Raw genomic sequence first — 24,136 nt, 5'->3', positions numbered from 1 at the left:
AAAAGTTGTGCTGTCCTTCGTCGTCGCCACCGCCCTGTCCGTCGTTCGCCGAGTCAGATAGGATGGCCCAGATCGCACTCGATCCTAGCCATTGTCTCCTTCGACGAGCCCGGCGCCGCCTGCTTTGTCGGGTGCATCGACGCGACGGAAGAAAGCAGACGAGAATTTGGTGGTGTCTGGACACTGCTTGCTTCTTCCTTTCAGGACTACTACAAGGTGTGCTTGCTTCTTCCTTTCAGGACTACTACAAGGTGTGGTCGCTTGGTTCAGATGATCCTGATGCATGGTTTTCTGATTTTGTAATTTCATTGGCATGATTTGGTTTGGTTTTAGGCTTATAGCTTTCGTCAGTGAAAAATGGAGCTGAGATAGCTCTAGATGTCGCGTTTTTTCTAACATGATAGGTGTCACGGTTTTGATTGGATGATCTTGTGTATACTTCGATCACAACTATTATTTTTTATGTACCAACTCTATTTTGATTGTGGTAGTTAGTGGTTAGTACAAATATCTAGACTTATGCTAATAGAATGCTAATTAGAAGCAGTAGCCACTAATGTGATTGCTTATCGGTTATAGTTTTTCAACTGGATAAATCAATTCTGAATTAGTGCCATACATATCTATGCGTTACAGGCATAACAAATTATTCGAGAAGAAGAATGGTGTGTGACTTCATGGACATGCTCTGAAAACAACTGCCAGCCACTTTCAGGATCAATGCAAGGTAATGTTGCTTGCTCTCTAGCATCAAGGTGGCATCCACATGTTTAGTGTACTAATTTTTGTGTTAATTGGTTGTGACTTATTGAATGGCAATGCAGTTGGCTCACTTATTAACACAACATTATTGCAATACAGCAACACATGCATTTTAAAGAAATCTCAGTTCCTTAAGTTCATTGATAAATCTTCTCTGCTCTTAAGTTTATATACCTATTTGGTGCATTTATAAAACAATAATGCTTAGTACTGTGTATATAACCATCTAGATTTCTACCTCACATATTTATACCAGTGTATGTTCATAGGGGTGAAATTTGCACCTCAACTTAGCCTCTATCGCCTTATGGTGTTCTTTTTTTTTACTCACATAAATTTGAAGATAGCTGCAAGTTGAAGAGAGTACACCGCCTTATTCATACATGGCAAAAGGATTTTTTTTTTGTCTTCGTCAAGGCTGCAGTAATGTGATTCAATCGTGACAAATTTTACTCCTTCATATACTTATTACTCACTCGAAAGGTAAGAATTTCTCTTCTCAGTATAATCTTTGGCTTAATATTTCCTTGATTTGGTCAGATGTAAATTTGATTCCAGAGAACATACATGTTATGTTCATGCTGAGCATGAGATCTTCGATATAACACTACTTAGTTGTTCATGCTGAGCATGAGATCTTCGATATAACACTATTTAGTTGTAAGATTATTTTAAAAAAAGACTATTGGTACTTAGGTGTAAGATTATTTTCTAGAAGACGTGCTATTTAGGTGTAAGAATATTCTTCAGAAGAACATGCATGTTATGTTGACATTCCCAGATCGTGTTGCTTATATGTGCAGTTTAATTTTCACTAGAGACAAAAAGGGTTTATACACATGATACTAAGCCTTATCAATTACTTACAAATCTATGTAGTATGGACTGCGGTTATGCCTTATGACAGCTGAAATGAAATCCAACTAACTATGGATGACTAGCCGAGTACCCATACACACGTGATTAGAGCCAGAAAAGACCTCAGGTACCTTTTAATAAAGTGAGAAGTTGACTTTTTAGAAAAAAAAAGCATTGATGAGATATGTGTTCAGAAACTTACTTCTTAGCTTATCTCCGTAATTAATTGTACTGTTCACCCTTCAATGCCAAGAACAATACCTTGTCAGCTTCTTTTTTAATGACAAATTTCGGGTTTTTTTTGGATAAGTAAGAACTAGAGTACAAAAATATTTTTAGGAATCTATCTTGTGATTGCACATCATATTTCCATGACATGTACCTAAAATCCTTTTTTTCATAATTGTATGCAGGTTTTAATCGATCTTGTAAATTTTTTTGTTGCAGTCTTTGAGCAAGATCACGGTGACTGTCCGAGGTCGGCATCAAGACGAGTCCATCATCTTCTCTTCCTCTTCCCATGCTGCACATGTAAAATATTTCAGTTCGTTTGTTCAGTTACAATAATCGAAAGTGTTTCAATGATCAATATCAGCCGAATCCTACATGGGAAATTATTAATAAATTTGGTGTTGTTTTCTAAGTATATAGAAATCTGAAGTGTTGCTTTTCAAGTATATATAGAAACCAGAAGAGTTGTTTTCCAAATATATAGAAATTTTGTGTTGCTTTCCAAGTATTTAAACACGTATCATAGGAAATCGTAGCAAATTTCCATATATTCAGTTTCCATACTTACAATATATCAAATATCTACATATTTCTTTTAAAATATGAGACAAACCGTAACATGGGAAAGCATATCATATCACATGCATGTAGTCAGTTTTCATAGTTATAATCTATTCAAGGTATATATAAACAAGCAAAGGTAAAGGTAAGAATATTGTTTATAAAGACATCCTAGATAGGTAGGTAATCAGAATGATTTTTTTTATTCATATGCAATGCAAAATATGAAGTCCACGGAAGCTAAAAGTTTAAGTTTGTAATGCAGAAGTGTGCTATAAATTTGGAGCTAACCACTATTATTTCTTGCTTTAGGACGGTGGCTACTTTGTGATGACCATTGACATGTTGAATATGATGCGAGTGTATCAGTTGTGGTATATCTACCTATGACACATCTTGGTATATGTCGCTTCGTAACAAATAGATGATAACTATCATAATTTTTCTTTTATCATTTTTGGACTGTTCTTCTTGTTACTCTTGCTAATAATTCTCTCATGTACCGTTCCGTGAGTTACTCATGCTAAATTATAATGATATATTTTTATTATTGTTTGATATGTGGCTTTATATTTAAAAAGCATACTTTATATGATATTATTTTATAATGAATTATCAAATATATTATAATACCGTAGCGTTAGTACGGATACGTTACTAGTTAAAGCAAATAAGGGATGGGTTGAGAACCAAACCGTTCGCGTACGTGTTGTGCAGCTGTGCGGTCGTTGCACTGTGGCATAGACGAAAGGGAAAATATATGCGTATAATTTTTTCTATACAGCCGATGTCTGTGATTGAATCTTGACTTTTTGTAACTTCCAACGGATTAAATCAAAGCGGTGGAGAATTTCCGTTACTAAGGATGTGGACGTTTTTGTTAGGTAGGAGTTTGTAAGAATTTTTTTAGTGCATACTACAGCATTACATTACACCCCTCAGAAAGCTCATCGGGTTCGAGGGTGGTTTGGAACAGAATTCTTTCGATTCACATGCGTACTGGAGCACAAACACTGCTATTTGCAAGTACAGTACAGGTAGAAGATCAAAGGGGGGTGACTGTAAACCAAAAATTATTTGCGATCTAAAGACATTGACGGGAAAATAAACTTCAATAAAAAAATCCTCAAAACTAACTTCAAATTTAAGATTAAAAATTTAAAATTTGATTTATAAGCATAAGCGAAAAAATAAGGACGACATTCGTACCCGCGGCTGCTGCATCGCACGGACACCTGAATATTCCCCCCACTCCATAATTCAAATTTTTGCCAAAATATAAGCATTAGCAAAGACTTAGAAGAGATCAAAAGATTTTAAAATTTGAATTGATTAGATTCTCTTTCACAGAAACTGATTAGCTCTGAAATAATTTAAATGATTAGAATCATAAGAATCAGCTAATGATTGCTACAGATCGGGATGAATCGACAACATGCATTCAATCGTGAAATCTAGCTACAGCACTAACATAGTCCATTGCATCCACAGAGCAACGGTTGTCAGGTTAACTCATCTTACACTTAACACTATTCATCCAGAAGAGCAACAAGTATCCATAATGAGCTGCTGCAACAATATCCATTCTAAGACTGCATGGCATCATCTCCTTCAGCTTCCCCTGGCACTTCATTGAACATGTACTGGCTCTGATACTCCATCAAGTATTGCGTCGATCTCTTGACATCCAGGAAGAGCTGGTAGACCCTGCTTATGTCCTCCATCTCCACAACCTTACCCTTGCGTTTCTGGCAAGCTAATGCAGCTGAAGTTATCAGGTGGATTGCATACCTCAGAGACGTCTCTACTCCAATCTTTGTGAGTAAAACCTTGGCATCCGCAGACATTTCCACATCTTCTTCATCGCACCTGATGTCTAGGATCTTCCGGATATCATCCTCGGTATAAGGCTGTGTCGTGATGATTAAGAGTCGATCAAGGAAATCAGGTGGTATCCCATGTGGTGACCGGTAGTTTGTCCCACGTATGGCTGTGATCCCTCGATTTGTTGCAATAACTAGGATTGGAGCCATATCGTTTTCCAATGCTCGGTTTAGGAAGGAGAAGCATTCAATATCTAGCATGTGGACTTCATCAATGAAAAGAACACCAGGCACAATCTCAGCCTTTCCTTCCTCTCTCCACTCAGCAACTTTTGTATCAATCTGCTCCCGAACCTCTGCACGAATTTCACCAGTGTCACCAGTGAAAAGTGCAAGAAAACCCTGTGTCCTGGACAAAAATAACAAAAAACAAAATTGAGTTTGTGCAAAGATGGCTCAAATGTTAGATAGAAAACCACATCTGAAAGGCAATAATATTTGTCTAATGACCAAAAAACGACCAAGCAGCTATAAGGAATGTTTTGGTGATCGAAAAATGTAATGTTCAAAAGGATCCCTACCAAAGAACACTATTTAAAATACATCAGATAGTTGTTTGGTCGAGGGGACACTTAGAAAAGAGAGGGAACACATCACAATCACTTAGAAAAGAGAGGGAACACATCACAATCACGATCAGTTCATGATGTCAAACAAGTTGAAGCATATCCATGTACCTTGTCTTGGAAAATGGTTCATTTATGTGCACATGATAATTACTCAGCTGCACTTAATAAGTACCAATAGGATTGACTAGTTTTCATCAGATCATGCTTTTCACATTGGATTTCTCAATCAACATAGTGTAGGTCCTTTTGTTCCACAAGAGTTACAGGAGCAAGCTGCTTTCTATTGTTATTTCTCTAATAAACTGGCTGTGAATGTGGACACGTTGATTCTTTTTCGGACAGAGGGAGTAGTAGGGAGAAAGAAACTGATCCAACTAAGGTTGTCAAAATCTAGTTTAACTGATTTTTGTCAACCCGCCTTTTACATGTCTGCCGGTGATGAAATGACTTGGTGCAACGCAGTCGCTTGGACACTATAACCATGGTTCAGCCAGTTTTCCTAAAGCAGGAATACTCACCCCTTTGTTCTAGTTCGAGCATTCAATAGGATTTGGGAGGGGCAGAGCACGGGACAGGAGTTTGAACGGTATAATGCAGGGGTCCCGGTGAACAGCATAATCAGTGTAAGGCAGCTAGGCAAGATTAAACAACTTGAAATTTACTATGTGATTCTCATCACTGCACATACACATGACACAAATTATTTTCCATTCAGTCTCGGAAGCAAAATACAATATTACAAGGGAGTCCTTGATTCAGATTTTGGAGCAACACAAGATCCTCTGTATAGGTACTCCGTAGTAAATAACTTAGCAATAGATTTTTCAGACTGAAAAAGAAACTTTAGTGGCTAAGCTATCACCATAGTAATTAACATACAAGTATGCACATTGTGCATGTCCAGTGTAGCTAAAAGTCAAGAAATACCAAAGCTGACGGAATTTGAAATAAGTAAGGTGGAGATTTCGCTTGCATCTATTTTCAGTTAGAGTATCTGTTTATTCATTGCAGTAATATGTGACAACATTACCCTTCAATCTCAAGTTCTCTACTTGGATGTCATAATGGTTCAATGTAGATTCTTTTGTCTGAGTTATCAAGCATAATGAAAAAAGCTACACTGTATGTGTATCTACCCTAGTTATGAATGAGTTTTTCGGACAGAAATGTGGTGTTACCGGCTATTGATGACATCAATTTCATGCAAGGTGACGCAATGCACGACCTCCTTGCGCTTCTGGAGCTCGCCCTCAGGGCACTTGACGAACTTGGTGTGAGGGCCAACAGCATCGTAATCCCGGGACCTCCCAATGGAGCGGCCAAGCTTGGTGACCTTCCCAGAGGCCTTGTCGAGCGCAACCACATCCCCGCTCTGCACCTTCTCTTTCCCCAGGGCCTCAATCATCTTGCCGCCGAGCTCGTACACCGTCTCCATGTCCGTCGTCTTCAGCGTGAGCCGCCCCGTCTTTCCAGCCGCGGCGACACCGGTCGGCGCGGAGCTGCCGCCTGCGGCGGCCGCGGAGACGGGTCGGTCGATCGAGATTTCAACGACCTCGCCCTCGATGATCTCCGCCTCCTCCTTGATGCGGACGCCGATGGCGCGGCGGAAGGCCTGGGTGAGCGCCTCGGTCTTGGAGAGGTCGAGGGAGAAGAGCTCGGAGGCGGCGACGGAGGCGAAGGGCGTCTCGGCGCCGAGGGACTTGGCGATGCCCATGGCGAGGGCGGTCTTCCCGGTGCCGGGCTGCCCGGTGAGGAGCACGGCGCGGCCGGCGATCTTCCCCTGGCGGATGAGCTGCAGGATGAGCCCGGCGGCGCGGCGCGCGGGGAGCTGCCCGACCATCCCCTCCGAGGCGTCCCGTGCCTCCAGCGAGGAGTCCAGGCCGAGCCCACGGATGTGGGAGTGCGCCCCGATGCGCTCGATCCGCGTCAGGTCGCGGCTCTCCGATAGCCGCTTCAGCTCCGCCATGGCCGCCGCCGCCGCCGCCGCAGAATGTGCCTTCCGGCGGCGCTTCCCGGGGGTACTAGAGGAGAAGGAGAAAGGTTTGGCGAGACTTCTAGGCTAGGGTTTTGTCAGCCAGCTCCTTCGGCTCGCTTTCCAGTTCGAGCCAGCTCGCGAGCCAGAGTAGAGAGGGGAACGGCCGGTGGACGGCGATTTGGGTACGGGTTACCCGACCCGGGTAGTATTCGTATCTGACCCAGATCGATATGGTATGGGTACGGGTATTTTTCTCTACCCGTGGGTAACCTGTCGGGTACCTGAACGTGGCTCACATATTAAATTTTATCTAAAAACTTATTAAATTATTCGTGTAATAATATTTGTGATGTACTATCTTTTAACTAAAAATTTTGATATGACCTAGGTATTATGAGCAATATGTTGTATTTGTTGAACTTTTCATGTGTAATGCAATATTGTATTATAAGTAGTATATTTAGTTTGTTGTATATGTTGGAATGGTTATTTTGATATGCTTTTGGCATGTGAAATGGTAGATCCGATGGGTACCGATACTCGCCCGGTACCCAACGGGTATAGGTACGGATATCAAATTTTACCCACGAATACAGGTATGGGTAAAAAGTTCTACCCGTAACCTTTAAGTTGATGGGCGGGTAATTGCTCTACCCGCACCAAATCCGGCCCGTTGCCGTCCCCACGAGACGACGAGGGCGATGGTGGGTGGCGGTGAGGACCTAGGGTTAGCTTCCGCCGGATGGGCCTTGATAATTCTGGCCCAAAGTCACCGGCCTGGGCTGGCCTTGTTTGTCTGCGATCCATTTAGCATTGCAGTGAACTACGAATAGAAGTATAATGGAAGTAAAAGCATTTCCAAGAGATGCATAATAAAATTAAAGTTCTCCAAGAGTTTCTTGGGATAAAAAATCACCCAATTTTCCAGGAGTTTACTAAAAATATATTCCTAAAAAGGTTTAAATTTTGCCACATCATCAACGTGGGCCCTTCTCAACTAACTTGTTATTTCTGTCATGAATTTATTCACCGTTGAACTGTATAAGTTTAGAATAAGTTCACTTTGGGTCTCTCAAGTTGTCACGAAGTATCAAAATCGTCTCTCGACCGCAATACCAGAAATGTTGGCCCTCGAAGTTACAAAAACCGTTGTCTCTTGGCAGTATTAGAGGGTAGTTTCGCTGACGTGGCATCCCAGTTAGAAAAAATCATATTAAAAAATTCATGAGACCTACCTGTCAATTGCCAAGTCAGAAAAAAGTACTCAATAAAATATGGGGCTCCCACGTAGCCTAATAAGAAAATTAAAAAAAATCCCCCTCTCTCCCCTCCCCATTGAGGTCGGTGGCTGGAGCGCAGGTGGCGACAGCAGGCACAGGTGGCGGTAGCAGGTGAGGGCGCGGGCGTGCGGGGTGGCTCGGCCACGGGGGCAGTGGTGAGCTCGGGCGTGGGCGTGAGGCGGCGCCAGCGGTGGACGCGAACTTGGGTGAGCACCGGTGTGTTGGGGGAGAAGCGGACGCATGAAACCCAGCCGTTGTAGCCTTTCCCACCGCCGAGGTCACTGCCGATGGTGTAACTTGCACTCTCCGAGGGTGTTCCATGGCTTAATGGTGCAGTCGCGGGAGGCTGACACGATCTGGCGGTTGTCGACGGAGAACGCCACGGAGAGGACGTCCTTGTCGTGGCCGACGAAGCGGCGGGTGGTGGCCCCGGTGGAGAGGTCCCAGAGACGGAGCTCGCCATCTTAGGACCCGGAGAGCGTGAACTGGTCGTTGGAGCTGAGGACGACGTCCTGGACGAAGTGGGAATGGCCGGTTAGGTGGCGGAAGGGCAAGCACTGGCACTGGGCAGCCGAGCCGGAACCCGTCGTCGCCCACTGCCGTCGCTGCCCAGCGCCCACGCCCGAGCTCGCTGCTGCCCTCGCGGTCGAGCCACCCCACGCCCGTGCCCGCGCTTGCCGTCGCCGCCACCTGCCCTCAATGGGAGGAGAGAGGGGGGATATTTTTTTATTTTCTTATTAGGCTGACATGTAGGCCTCATATTTTATTGAGTATATTTTTCTAACTTGACAACTGACAGGTAGGTCTCATGAATTTTTTAATATATTTTTTACTAGGATGCCACGTAGCAAAACCACTCTCCAATAATGTATGACTAGTACTCATACACTCATAGATATATTTTCTCGCCTTTCAGTATGCCCTCACTCTTCTCCATGCTCGTTGCCAAACACTCCTACGATTCTCCCCAGCCAACAAAGCTGCAACTGATCTTGTCAATGTCATCCATACCAAAATCATCCTTGTTGCCTCTCTCCCCCTACCACATCATTAGTGATGCCGGTGCCATCCTCCACATCCATTGATGCTATCAACCCTTCGTCCATGGTCATTGTGGAGAACACTCCTAATGGCGTCCGTCCATGCACTTACTCCATTTTCTCTTATCCTATTTGGTATGGAATGGGTGCTATGGTATAAAAACTATAAATCTCATACCCTAGCATCTCTAAGAAAAAACATTCAATTTAAATTCATAACAAAAGCGTTATTTAGGAAAATAAAGAATACATACTTACTGAGAAAATTGAAGATTATTGGAGAAATTGCAGTTATTATAAGCTCCCAAAAAAGGACAAAAAATGCCCCCAAGCATCGGTTTCACATCCGACGGCCAGGATCGGCGATTGTCACCGCCCTTCACAATCAGAAAAACCTCCGGTCGAGTCCGACGCCATCGCCGCCGCCGCCGCCGCCGGAGATGGCGGCGTACCTGAGCATGGGCGAGGCGCACCGCCGCATCGCCGACTACCTCTCCCGCTTGGCGGACTCCGTCTCCTCGTCGGACGGCGCGGCGCTCGCCTCCCTCCTCGCCGTCTCCTCCGCGCCGGCCTCCACCCCGCTCTCCGACGCCCTCTCCGCCTTCCCGGACTTCCCGCGCCTCGCCACCGACCGCTACCCGCACCTCGCCGACCTCCTCGCCCCGCTCCTCCGCGCCGTCCACTCCCACTCCCTCGGCCGCTTCGCCGACGCCTACTCCTCCTTCGAGAAGGCCGCCAAGTTCGTCCCATATATCCCTCTCCCCACTCTCTACCCATTCAAGCTGTTTTTTTCTTTGGGCAGAAGATTGATGTGGTTTTTGGTTGCAGCGCGTTCCTGCAGGAGTTCCGGAACTGGGAGACGCCGTGGGCGATGGAGGCGATGCACACGGTGGCGCTCGAGATCAGGCTGCTTGCTGAGAAGGTGAGCGGGGTGTGTGCTTGGCTTCTGTAAACGTGAGATTCGTCATAGCTCACACCTAATGGGTGCTTGTTTGCTTGCTTGCTTGCTTGTAGGCAGATAGGGAGCTTGCAACGAGTGGGAAGAACCCTGACAAACTGCAGGCTGCTGGATCATTCCTGATGAAGGTTTTCGGTGCACTTGCGGTATGAACTTCTTTCTTTTGTAATAATAACATGTAAATTGAGTAAGTGTGATACTTCAATTGAAGGGAATTCTGTTGCCTGTCCTTATAAGAACTGGAACAGTTAGTGTTGGAATTAGCGATGCTTTGGCTCGATAAACCATTACTCTATCCATTCTATATTATAAGATGTTTTGGCCCTACTTAGATTCATCCATGAATTAATGAATATGTTATATATATATGTCTAGATTTATTAGCATTCATATAAATCTAGGAAGGGCTAGGACAACTTATAATGTGCTTGCTCTTTGATGTATGTTTATCTTTGCCTGGATTTATTGCTGAACCTATTTTATTTCCTATCCTACAGGTGAAAGGGCCTAAACGCATTGGAGCACTCTATGTTACCTGTCAGCTATTTAAAATTTACTTCAGAGTAGGGATTATTTTCATATAAAGTTTTACTCTACTATACAAATATTTTTGTATTATGATTTCATTCAGAAACCGATAATACAATATAGGACATAAGTGTAACTGAAAGTAGTAGTGTACTATGCACTAACATATGCATATCAGCATGACAATAGCTGCTCCTTAAATTATGCAGCTTGGAACAGTTCACCTTTGTCGCAGTGTCATAAGAAGTATTGAAACTGCCAGGAATTTTGATTTTGAAGATTTTCCAGTGAAAGATAAGGTAAGATTAGCAAAAAAAAAACACTCGTAATTTGTTTCTCTCTTAAAGGCTTGCCAATTAAGTTGTTTTTAAACAAATATTTATTATGCATAATGGTCCAGGTCACTTATATGTATTATACCGGACGATTGGAGGTGTTTAATGAGAATTTTCTTATTGTAAGTCTCTCTCTCTCATGTGTGTTTGGGGTCACAAGCATGGAGATGTGGTTCTGTCATTTGGTATACAAAATGATGAGACCACTGAGTACCAAGTTTTTTTATGGTTTTGTTCATTGCATCAGGCAGATCAGAAGCTAACTTATGCTTTGATGCACTGTAATCCTCAGTATGAATCAAATTTGAGGTACTTGTATTACATGGGGTTCTGTAGCATATCAGTTATGATGCAACCTGTTTGAACTCTGATATATTCTCAATTTTATAGGAGAATTTTGAAGTTTCTTATCCCCGTAAAGCTTTCAATAGGTGTTTTGCCAAGAATAACACTCCTGGAGAGGCACAATCTGCTTGAGGTATATACCCTTGTGCACTTGCTTAATGTTGCATTGAGCTGTCCAAATTTCAATTGCAAAACGCATGTTGATTGTTTTTTAAAGTTACTTCCATAACCAAGACATTGCGTTAGATTTTTCCTTGTGATAGAATGATTTGGCCAAATCTATTCTATTGTTTTTCTTTGCAAGTAGCAGGATTTAGAGGCATTTAATGATGATTTTATATTTTTCCTTATTAGTGATGTCTAAAGGGATAAAAGGGATAGGCAGTTAACTAGTGATGTCTAAAGAATGATAGTTTGTGATGCCTTTGAGCTCCACTAGATACACATCAGAATGCCAACTCTCTCATATCTGTCTTCCCATCTCACTGTTCCAACCTTATTATTATGACCTTCCTCAAAATTAATTAATCACCTCTATCATAGATGTCTTCCCATCTCACTGTTCCAACCTTATTATTCTAACCTTCCTCAAAATTAATCACGGGACTTCTCTGTTATGACTTATGAGCTTATGATTGACAGTTGGACTTTAAAACACGAATGATCCTCAGATATGAAGCCAAAGTAGGACAAGTTAGGTTTGATGTGTCAACTCATTCTGGTTTTGCTATTAGTATTCATTGTGCTTGAATTCTCCTGTTGATGCTTCTGTCTGTTTTGTTTAGACGTCACTGATATTTTATACGTCATGTCATGTGATTCCTCTAGCTGCTTAGGACACTCATTTTTCAAATGTTGCTTCTGTGGCTCTGGTTTTCTATATGTAAGCTGTTTTCTTCAAGAAGCATGTGTGATTCCTCTAGCCTGATATCATTCATTTTCTCCAGTGTTTGATTTATTAAGTTGCACCACTTACTTTTGCTAAACATGCTCCATTGAACTGAATATTTGGTTTCGTAAACATGTTTGATTTATTAGATTCGAACAAGTGTTTATTTAGCTTTTCAGTATGCAGATGTTGTGACCTCACTTAAGAGAGGAGATCTCAGGCTTCTCAGGCAAGCCCTTGAAAGGCATGAAGACCAGTAAGTTCAAGTGCTTTTACTGATATTTTCACTCCATTAATTGTCACTAATTTCTTGTTTAATTTGCTAGATTCTTAAAATCTGGAGTCTATCTTGTATTGGAGAAACTTGAACTTCAGGTCTATCAGAGACTAGTTAAGAAAATGTGAGTGCAATCTTAAAGCGGTCGTTGTCAAGTTTTACTCAACTCGCCATACTTCATTTTCCATTGTGACCAATTCCCTTCTTGATTTTCTATGCTTTTGAAGCCATATCATTCAGAGGCAGAAGGAACCAGCCAAGGCACACCAAATTAAGCTAGAGATCGTTGTAAAAGCTTTGAAGTGGCTTGAAATTGACATGGATGTGGATGAGGTTCTCTTTGACAGCACACATACTTCGTTTTCTAACTGAAACCTACTTCTGTGTGATATATTAACCTAGCCTACACCTTGCTATCAGGTGGAGTGCATCATGGCGTGCTTAATATACAAGAATCTCATTAAAGGATACTTTGCTCATAAGAGCAAAGTTCTTGTCCTTAGCAAACAAGATCCCTTCCCAAAGTTGAATGGGAAGCCTATCTAATTCATAGTGGTCCCTGATGAGCTTTGGAGCTAATGAAAAAAGAATTAACTACCTCCTATTCCGATGTATCCATTACATGTTTTTTGTAGAACCGCCGAAAAAACTTTCTTGACAGTAACATTTGTAGTGTAACAGTGGTCTTTGTAAGTTGTAACATCCATTAATGTCTTCTCTGTGTTAGAAGACCATTTCACACGGAAATAAATGACACTTATCTGCCGTCTGCAACTGTCTGTACTCCCAAGGGACCTACCTAATTGAGGGGGTGTTCAGTCGGTGAAATGAAAATTAAGTTGGTGAAATGAAAATTTTTGTATATCACATCAGACGTTTAATTGGATATCGAAAGGGGTTTTAGGTCATGAATGAAAAAGCGAATTTCACGGCTAGCCTGTAAACCGTGAGATGAATTTTTTGAGCCTAATTAATCCATCATTAGCGCATGTGGGTTATTATAGCACTTATGGCTAATCACATATTAATTAGGCTTAAAAGATTCGTCTTACGATTTCTCACGTAACTGTGTAATTAGTTTTTCGTATTATCTTATGTTTAATACTCCATTTAGGTGTTCAAAGATTTAATGTGATGTTTTTAGGTGAAAATTTTTGGGAACTAAACAGCCCCTGAATTGATTGGATCATGATTGAAATGGAGATACCTTTGGATACCTTGCTTCTTGGCTATGCAAATGTACATCATCATCTTCTACTGTATCATCTGGTACTACATCATTGTGTTCAATTTTACACATGCAGATCAGTACTTGAGGTGATGATTTATCCACCCATCCTGATCTTGATCTTTTCATGGCTTGATCGTGTATTATGTCACTGTATGTAAGATGTGCATGGACCACATCAGTACATCTCCACACGATGACATGAATGCACTATTCCCATGAGATACGTCGTATGAAAGCGTATACATGCCATTTAAATCCAGTACCAAAGTACGAATGTACGATCCCGTATTGACGATTGCGTGATCAGAACGGACCACAACAGCTGCACTGGCCGGATCAACCACTGGTCGATGAATGAAGCTGTACACTAAACACGTTGAGCTGTCGTTTTTATTACCTGATGAGTGATGACGATCGGAATTTTTTACTTTGGGGTTACCTGTACATAGTTTGAGCAGTTTTTTTAGGTGTAGTTATAATGTAGTATAGCTCATTTGTAACCTATATATAGTTCATATATATTTTTTTTTGAAGAAGTGTGTGAGGCTAGTTGGATAGCCCTGGCCGCGCTCACGCTCGAGGTCGTGGAGCCTTCTGAAAGGATTATCTCTCGACGTGATCCTATGGTCCATAGATCGACAGTCTGGTAAAAATATCTAGACAATTATAGAGGTGATCGTTTTGTTTTCTCAGAAAAAAAAACAAAATGACATATTTATAAATAAAAAATAATTTGTGAATAAAATTTTTATATATGTGTTCTTATCGATCTAAAAGACAACGCTGAAAAATAAACTACAATGAAAATCCCTCAAAATTAACTTCAAGTTTAAGGTTAAAAATTTTAAATTTTAGATTATAAGCATAAGCATAAGCGAAAAGATGAAGCTGGTATAGCAAAATATATTTCACTATTGTTGTTCTCATTTGGCGCTTTTCTTGTTTAATTGTTGGTTTATCAACTGTAACTAAAATTTAAATTTTGACCTCAATATGGATCTAAACAATACTACAGTTTATTTTCTAGTGTTAGCTTTCAAATCACTAATAATACAGATATAAAATTCTAATCATAAATTAGTTTTGTGATTGCTTAGTTTATTTTTCTACGGCTTATCAAACATAAACTCACCCGATCAAAGCATTGTACTTCCTCTGTTTTCAAGGAATTCTGGTAATGAATCTTATATTCATTATAAGATAGAGGGAGTATTTTCTCAAGCCTTATATGAGTATGCAGTTGTGTTTTTTGGTTGATGAAACATAAAATATTATCTGATTTTCTGATAGTTATTTAATATTGTAAATGACAAAATTAACTACTATAAAATTTAAAATATACTCTATAAAAGCTACATGATAAACTTTTTATAAAAACGTTTTGCGAAAAATACATTATATAGCAGTTCAGAAAGTGTGCTCACGTAGAAGCCAAGGAATAATCTAGAGCAAAATTAATAACGTAGCCACAGTATGCTCCCTAAAATCATACTTCAAACAGTTGATATATCTCTAACCTCAGTGAGTTTCTTTTCAAACCACTCACCCCCTCTAGTGTTTCAAAGTATAAACGTTTCCTACATATAAAAAGAGAGGAAAAATGGCACATTTTTCAGGAGATTCATGTGCATCCAGGGGATTAGAAAACTATCGATCAGCTCGTGCTAAACCACCTAAAGTCCACGACAAGAATACAAACGAACCACAAAGTTCGAAATGAAATTGTTTGCAAAGCGAAGCAAAGCCACTAGCCAATGATATATAGGGCATGTTTGGTGAGTTTTAAATTCTGAGAAACAGTTGCTGGATAGCCAGCTTCTGAGAATCTAGAAAATCTCATAAACTCAGCTTCTCCAGATTCTGGATTCTTAATTCATTTTTCAGAATCAGAAGCTGTGGACCGTTTGGGACAACTTCTGATAAAGCAGCTTCTGGGAAAAGCTGCAATTGAAAGAAGTCCCCAAACAAGCCCATAGGATGAGAACCAAACAGGACAGCACGCAAGATGCAGCTTGTCTCTCTCCAATGCGTCTAAGGCCTTTTTTAGTTTGTAATTTTTTTTAAAAAAACATTACGTCGAATATACGGATACATTTAAAGTATTAAACGTAGTCTAATTACAAAATAAGTTACAGATTCCGCTAAGAAACTGCGAGACGAATCTTTTTAGCATAATTAATCTATCATTAGCACATATAGATTACTGTAGCATTTATAGCTAATCACGACGTACTAATTAGGCTCAAAAGATTCGTCCCACGATTTCTCCTCCATAACTGTGTAATTAGTTTTAATGTTCATGTATATTTAATGTTTCATTTAAATATCTAAAAAATTGATGTGATATGTTTGGGAAAACTTTTTAGGAACTACACAGGACCAGACCAAGAACTGCACACTCCGTGGGGGTCCAATCAAACACAAACACAAAAGCAAAGCTAGCAAGATGAAAACCTCATCGAGTGCTTGCTTTCACACGGCTCAACAAATACACCTTTTTGTGCTCTGTCTCTATCTATTTTTTTTCCCTGCAAAATTTATCTTAATACAAAGCCGTATATAAGGCGAGAAAATCACGGACAATTTATTATACACAGCAGAAAAAAGGTTGCTTCTGCATTATTGTTGCATCAATCAAGCTAGGTTTGTCTGTGAACCATCTGCATCTTTTGGATTTGGACAGTCCAACCGTGCATGCAGTTGATATGGATAATTTTGCAGACATATATATCATCTGTGGAAGTGTGAATGAATTAAGATAAGCAGAGCCAATTCATTTCTGAGATGTTTCGTGAGCAAATTGGCATTTTCATTTTTCAACCAATAGTATATTCTCCTCATGTAAATGTAACATCACCTTTTGGGATCCAATGAAAGATGAAGCAATGTGTGAACCCACTATGAGCTGCATGATTAAAGTGTGCTCCTCTTTTCTGATGCACAGACGTATAAGTAAACCCAAGAAACCGTATTCTGTGGTTACAAACTTATATTTTAGAAAAAAATGTAATTAGAAAAATGCAAGTGTCCATTTCAACAAGCTTACCTCTTCCTATCCAAAGCAGGTGTACAAGTCACTTTGCAAACATTATTATGTAAAAAGAAATGATCACTTTGCAAACTGGTCGTCGATAAATGCACTGCTTTCTACTGCAATATCTATCAAGATTTTTAATCCTGACGAAATCAGGTATACATCAGTATATCCTGTCACATTCTTGTTCTCTTTAAACAATGGGATGATAAGAGAATGTGCAAGCTTAGTAGCTTACTGAGATCCTAAATGGTTTGAATTCTTTTTTAAAAAACCATCTATATATGAATTTACTAGAATATTGTTTCAAATCCATTTTCAACTCTATAATATTTAATTTAATCTTCTGTACTCTTGAACAATTATCAAAAACCATCTAACCATGGAGCCATTCAACACAATAGTCAGAATGAAGGAATTAATGATACTTTGGATGGATTTGTGAGAGGAAACAACTACTAGTAATTAAGTACTAATTAACGCAAGGTGGTGTGAACAAACCTGAAACTAACTACCACTAGTAAGGCATGCTGGTGTGAACAACTGAAACTTTTCAGGCATGATAATATATCATTCAGCGTGCACCTGGGCTCTTGTAAAGCTCTCTCGCCTGCTCTTTTCTCCCCTGCCTGCTTTTGCAGCTGCCAGTGCTTCATCTGGGAGAGAGTCAAGTTCAGCAAATGCAATGATTAATCGTCTAACCGGCGGCTGCAGAACGGCATGATTTCTGCTGCTGATCGATTCGACCGACCGGTGTGCTGCCAGGGGAGTAAGCTAGATGCCCAGATCTACCAACCTGATCAAGTGATAAAGCAGGCAAATGAGCCTGCAGCATATTTTCACGCATGGATAGCTTTCACTTCAGCAGGATGGAATCTGATGATCCATCCCTTTCACCTACACATTGTTGCAAATGCAGTGTTAGGCGGTGTTTAGTTAGAGAAATGAAAATTTTTTAATGTTACCTTCGACGTTTGACCGGATGTCGGAACGGGTTTTCGGACATGAATGAAAAAAACGAATATCACGGCTTTCTTAGAAACCATAAGACGAATCTTTTGAGCCTAATTAATCCATCATTAGCATATAAGTTACTGTAGCACGTATGGCTAATCATGAACTAATTAGGCTCAAAAGATTCATCTCACGATTTCGCACATAACTGTGCAATTAGTTTTTCATTTTATCTATGTTTAATGCTCTATTTAGGTGTCCAAAGATTATTAATTTTATCTATGTTTAATGCTCTATTTAGTTATCCAAAGATTCGATGTGATGTTTTTGGGGGAAAATTTTTGGGAACTAAAGAGGTCCTTAGCATGCTTAGGGGGTGTTTGTTTCTATGGAGCTAAACTTTAGCCCCTAGTCACATCAGATGTTTGAACACTTATTATAAATAGTAAACGTAGTCTATAAATAAAACTCATGCATAATCTTGGACTAATTTGTGAGACGAATCTAATGTGCCTAATTAATCCATGATTTGCCTATGTGATGCTACAACAAACATTTGCTAATTATGGATTAATTAGGCTCAAAAAATTAGTTTTTTTATTAGTCTATATTTAATACTTCAAATTAGTGTCCAAACATCCGATGTAATATAGGGCTAAAAAGTTTAGCCCCATCTAACCGACCTTAGTTAGACACATGTGTTTGCAAGTTGCAGAGAAGCCATGATTATGGGGAATGTCAGCTCGCTGTGCTGTGCCGTGCCGTGCTGCTGATGTATGGTATATGGTACTCAACTTACATCGCGATCGATCGATCGATCAGCATATGAGAGCATGCACGAGGGGTGTGCTTTGCGTTTGTTCCAAGAACGTCGGATTATGGGTATGCATCAAGATGAGGCCACCCTCTGCAGCCCCGGATGTAGTATACTCAATAAGCATGTAGTTCCGTTTGTGATAAATGAGTAAATGCAATAGAGAATCTTTTCAAAATTTTATATTGGGTTCATTAAAAAAATATCAAGCCTAAAAATTATGCTACTCCGTAAGAAGTTTTGAACTTGTATTAGGAATACATATTTTAGCCTCAAATTTAGAATACGAGAGAACTGATTTTAGCCATACATAAATATTAAGAACGGACTTGGGAATTTGTTGGAGATATGATTTCTAGTCTAATTCTCAAAAATCAGTTTTATGGATCAATTTTAGATGTAGTTACGTAGGGGTGATTGTTTTGGATTTTTCACGGTATATTTGTAAACAAAAATAATTTATAAACAAAAAATTTATAAACGTATTCCTAGTAACCTAAAAGCCAATGTTGAAAAATAAATTTTGGTTAAAAAACCTTAAAATCAACTATAAATTTAAAGTTAAAAATTTAAATCTTGACTTATACACAGAAGCGGAATGGTTGGGTGCTGAACTATTAGCAATGCAGTAAACTTAGAATTGTTACGATGGTTAACACGAAAGGTAACCTTACGGTATTACAAACCCTTCGCAGCCATGAGCCATGCACTTGTTTTCATTTAGAAAGTGGTAATATAATGTATTTCCAAAAGCAGGGCATCGAACAGAGCATGAAGGGGAGTATCGGAGTACTCAACAAAGGAGAAAACATTGTGGAGCCAGGAGCCCTTTTGTTTTGCGAAAGAGAACACGTTCTAGTGTTCTACACTTGTACTGAGGCTTAAGGAATAAACCTTTCTCCAAGGCACCCCTAGCTGGTCTTAAAGTTGCAAGAGATCGATGTCTGTCTGCATGCAGTCTTCAGTGCCAACAATACTCTGTTGCAGACGTGTATATAATAATCTCCGCTGCTCACGACTCCACGTGGATTATGTTACGAAAGCGGGTGATTGTTTGGTTTTTTAATGAAAAAAATTAAATAACATGTTTACAAACGAAAAATAATTTTATAAATAAAATTTTTATATATGTACTCTTAAAGAATCTAAAAGTTAAAGTTAAAAAGATAAAGTTTGGTAAAAAACCTTAAAATCAATTTTAAGTTTAAGTTGGAAAATTTAAATTTGGCGTATGAACCTAAGCAGCTTAGAGTAAAAGGATGAGGAGAGAAACCACCGTTAATTTGTTTAAGGCGATATTGCATAACTGACTCTATTTCTAGAGCTAACTGTAGATTTGATCCTCTTTTTTTCACTTTGCAGTTTTGACCCTGATTTTCAAATTTGAAGCAGTCGACTGACCCTAGTCTGTTAACTGAGCATAACGGTGTCAAATGAAACATAAATGAACTTTTTACCCTTACATACTTGACCCTACTTTGTAAATACGTATTGCACATTTGACCCAATTTTATACATATGTCCCTTGAAACAGATAATTTAATTATAATATTTTATTTATGTTTAATATTTGAGACAAATTTGTTTGATATTTGACTGAAGTTTGATTAAATTGACAACTTATACTAAAATTTGAACAAAATTCGGCTCAAATTCGAATCATCATTAACCTGTGATCCTTTGTGAGAATAAGATTTAATTGAGCATGATATGGAGTGCAGTTTCGCTCTATTGCACAGAACCTGCAGAAAATAATAGCTAAAGCAGAAATATCGAGTTTTCCTTTATTTTTTCGTTTGGCTATTAGCAAGCATGGTAGCGAAACAGATAACAGGAGTTCCTTATATAATTCAACTGCATTGCAATATATCATACAAAAACATGTGGAGGCGAGAGGAGTGCAACTACATCCACCAATCATCACTGGGGAAAAAATTGGTAATCCATGTTGGATGCACAGGTTTAACGCTAATTAATTCGGTAATCAAACACAACACAAAGTATTGGCTTCGCATCAATCAATCGATAATAGCAATACATAAATATATAAAAAGTAAATAAAAGAGGATCTAGCAAGCAAGATTGGGAGCATCGATCGATGGCAAGAAATGATTGATTTTGGCCTGACGAAACGAACAAATCGACCACGGCCTCGCCTCACATGCGTGGGGAAGTACCGGATGACTGTGGCATGGTCGTCGCGCAACAACGCAGCGGCGCCCTCGTCGCGCGCACTCGCGCGACTGCCTCCCGTCGCCCGTCGCCTCGCGCCCACTCGTGCGGCGGCGGCCGCCGCCAGCCGACTCGCACCACCCACCGCTGCTCGCTGCCGCCACCGCCGCCCGTCGCCTCACGCCCACTCGGGTGGCCGGCGCCGCCGCCTCGACTCGCGTAGCCGCCCCCCGCCGACTCGCGCCGCCTGCTGCTGCTCGCCACCGCCGCCGCACGCAGCCGCCCACAGCCGCTCTGCCTCCAACGGGAGAGGAAGAAGGGGATAAGTTAGATGAAGGGGTATTTTTGTCTTTTCATGTGTCCTTTTCTTTTTCTTATGTTTTTTTATTCTGATTTCTGACTGAACCCTAACAGCAGGGACAGACGGCTGTTTCAAGTTTGAAAATTGGGGTTAAAAATGTAAAGTGAAGCTTTAAGTTTGAAAATCGGGGTTAAAAATGTAAAGTGAAAAAAATAGAGTCAAATCTATAGTTAGCTCACAAAATAAAGTCAGCTATGCAATAATCTCTTTGTTTAATGGAAGATGACAAGTGATTAGTGTTGTTTACCACAAGAGACAGGAAGCTACCGGGGGAAAAGAATCCGGACGAGAACCTACTTTTGCTAGGTAAGCATGTGGATTAAACTAATCTTACCACCTGGACATGTGCTATGTATGTCAAGTACTAACCTAATGCACCCCTCCCTCTTTATTCGAATGAAGCTATTTCTAGCACTCATATTTTGTTTTGAAATAAAACTATTTCTCTACCTGACTTATCATGTTAATCCATCACGATCGTTCTTAGATTAGTTTTTCCACTTACATTATCTTCTCAACCAATCACGATATTTCTTTAATCATTTCACATATTTTCTTAATCTCTGTATCCAACTGTAAAAATGGTTATATTTTAAGACGCAGAAGTAAGGTTTGGTGAGTAGGGATGGACTGAACTACGGATACTTTCATGAATGTCACTCACGAATTTTTGAATTTTGAATTTTATTTATTAAATAATTTACAAATTTAATTTTATATTTCAAAAAATCACAAAACTAACCTCCTGCTGCCCTCTAGGAGGACGGAAAGGTAACGTGGCAAACGGCCACTCGGTCACCAGCAACGGCCGTAAAGGGCGACATGGCGAATTTTGCACCACGTCACCTTTCCACCCTCCTAGAGGGTGGCAGGAGGTTAGTTTTGTGATTTTTTGAAATACAAATTAAATTTATAAATTATTTAATAAATAAAATTTAAAATTCAAAAAATTCGCCACCTCACTACCTCAGTCCTCAGATAGGGTTTGATATTGGTTTGTCTTCAAGCCATTTTGTCTTATTTTGGTTATTAAGCACCAAAGGTGACATTTGTTGTAACCTTGGATTTGATCCTAATTAAGCTATCCCCTTTCTCTCCATTCTGGTGTTGTTTCTCCGTGAGATCTTTAAATTTCATTTTATTAATTTTGATAACTATTTAATATATAAACGACTGAATTAAATACTGCTACAAAATTAAAAAAATCTTTTAGAACTTTATAGGAGGAACATTTTTATGGAAAATTTTACAGGATGTTTGGAAGTTTAGGAAATGTACCCGTGATATAGCATAATCGATTATTAGTAAAGAACTGGGCCTCCGTCTATAATACTAGATTTTCTAACCTAGCACTTCATATAAACCCTTGCTAAGTAGAATTTCACTTCCTTAAAGACATTGCTTAGCATAGTAGAAGCAACTGTTAGTCCTTATCATTTATGCTATGAACCGTCATTATTTTTTAATGGAAGATGACTTTATTCACAACAAGAGACAAGAGGTACCCAGTTGGTACTTGGTGAGTATAGTATGTAAATTGCTAAAACTTTTGAGACGTGTGACCTAGTAACCGAAGCCAGTTTACTAGTAACAGTATTTTAATAGTGGGTTGGTGATTAGGGATGGACTAAACTTTGGTGCTTGAATGAGTGCCACCACATGGGCTAAACATTTTTTTAGGGGAAGATATGGAGCTACATTTTGGTTTGTCTTCAAGCCGTTATTTTATTTTAACCTAATCCCCCAACCCTAAGATGATGATCATGCAAAACAAGATATCCTACTAGTGAATGATAGATTAAATATTAGTTGCTATAAACTTAAGAATATATTAATGTTAATATAGTTTTTAAAGCAGCCTTTATATAGAAGATTATTTTAGAAAAATACACACCATTCATATCTTTGGAAGCGTACTCACACAAACACAATAAAGGCATTTTTCATCCTATCCATTGGAAAGAATACGACCTAAAGCCCCACCGCCTCCTTCGTTTTTGCTTGTTGCTTATTACCCAATATTTAAATTTTCAACCTTAAATTTATAGTTGATTTCTTCAAGGAAAAACAAACAAGTCCAGATTCCAGCTCTACCAAATAGCCCATATAACTTATAGGTATCCACTCACTCCGTCCCATAAAAATCAAATCTAGTACTGAATGTGTCATACAACGTATGTCCAGATTCATAATATATCACATTCGATACTAAAATGAGTTTTTACGGAACGAAGGGAGTATAATATATGAGTGGATATTCATAATATATCACATTCGATACTAAAATGAGTTTTTACGGAACGAAGGGAGTATAATATATGAGTATGAGGTCACTTAGTCATACGCGTTATAACATATTAGGGCATGAACAATATATAAAAGTTAAAACCATGCAGTCTATAGGTGTAAAACACATATAGGTGTAAAACACATATAGGTGATATTAATTTTGTCAAGCTTCATAATCTTATGACTAGAGTAAAAAAACAAAGTGATCATAAATAAGAAAAAAATAATACTCTAGACGACTTATATGGTAATTATTATAACTAATGCTATAATAACCCTATAAAAGCTGCCAATATGGAGACATTTATTATGTAATGATCAATTTTTTAGTCTTGTGCATGACCTTACTAATAAATTTATTACTCGTCACTACCGTGGCAGTGTTAAAAACTAACTTTTTTTTATTATGTAGCGATCGTTTGACGTATTATCCGGCCAACGACCCACAATTCACAAGTGATCATATCGCCTGCCAATCTGCCACGTCGCAGCCACACCGAGGCACTGAGCAGAGCTGCTAGCCAGAAGAGAATTCAGGCAATGACAAAGTGACAGTGCATTGACCAGGCGAAGCAAGAAACCGAAGCTAACCTGTGGACACCTGGTCCCATCCTATACTCAGGCCCGTTTAGGGGTTAGCACGTTTGACACTAATTTAAAGTATTAAAATAGATTAATAAAAAAACTAATTTTATATACAAGAGTCAATCCGCAAGACGAATTTTTTAAGGCTAATTAATCCATAATTAACAAATATTAATTGTAGCATCACATAACATAGACTAATCAT

General features: G+C 39.5%; 2 protein-coding genes across 2 annotated transcripts; one reads left to right on the top strand and one right to left on the bottom strand.

The window, feature by feature from the left end:
* Positions 1-3,832: 3,832 nt before the first annotated feature.
* Positions 3,833-6,901, bottom strand: LOC102715421 (ruvB-like 2). Its single transcript, XM_040527277.1, has 2 exons — positions 6,043-6,901; positions 3,833-4,644 (listed from the first exon to the last, which is right to left on the bottom strand). The coding sequence occupies exons 1-2, from the start codon at positions 6,828-6,830 to the stop codon at positions 3,999-4,001; spliced, it is 1,434 nt and encodes a 477-aa protein (XP_040383211.1). The 5' UTR covers positions 6,831-6,901; the 3' UTR covers positions 3,833-3,998.
* A 2,564-nt stretch (positions 6,902-9,465) lies between these two features.
* On the top strand, positions 9,466-13,383 carry LOC102704640 (enhanced ethylene response protein 5). Its single transcript, XM_006660532.3, has 12 exons — positions 9,466-9,898; positions 9,988-10,081; positions 10,174-10,263; positions 10,615-10,680; positions 10,855-10,944; positions 11,046-11,102; positions 11,228-11,289; positions 11,371-11,458; positions 12,394-12,470; positions 12,541-12,615; positions 12,719-12,824; positions 12,912-13,383. The coding sequence occupies exons 1-12, from the start codon at positions 9,600-9,602 to the stop codon at positions 13,035-13,037; spliced, it is 1,230 nt and encodes a 409-aa protein (XP_006660595.1). The 5' UTR covers positions 9,466-9,599; the 3' UTR covers positions 13,038-13,383.
* The last annotated feature ends 10,753 nt before the right edge of the window (positions 13,384-24,136 follow it).

Source organism: Oryza brachyantha, chromosome 9 (assembly GCF_000231095.2).
Source record: "Oryza brachyantha chromosome 9, ObraRS2, whole genome shotgun sequence".
NCBI lineage: Eukaryota > Viridiplantae > Streptophyta > Magnoliopsida > Poales > Poaceae > Oryza > Oryza brachyantha.
Note: the sequence above shows the minus strand (reverse complement) of the source record. Positions and strands in the feature narration are given on the sequence as shown.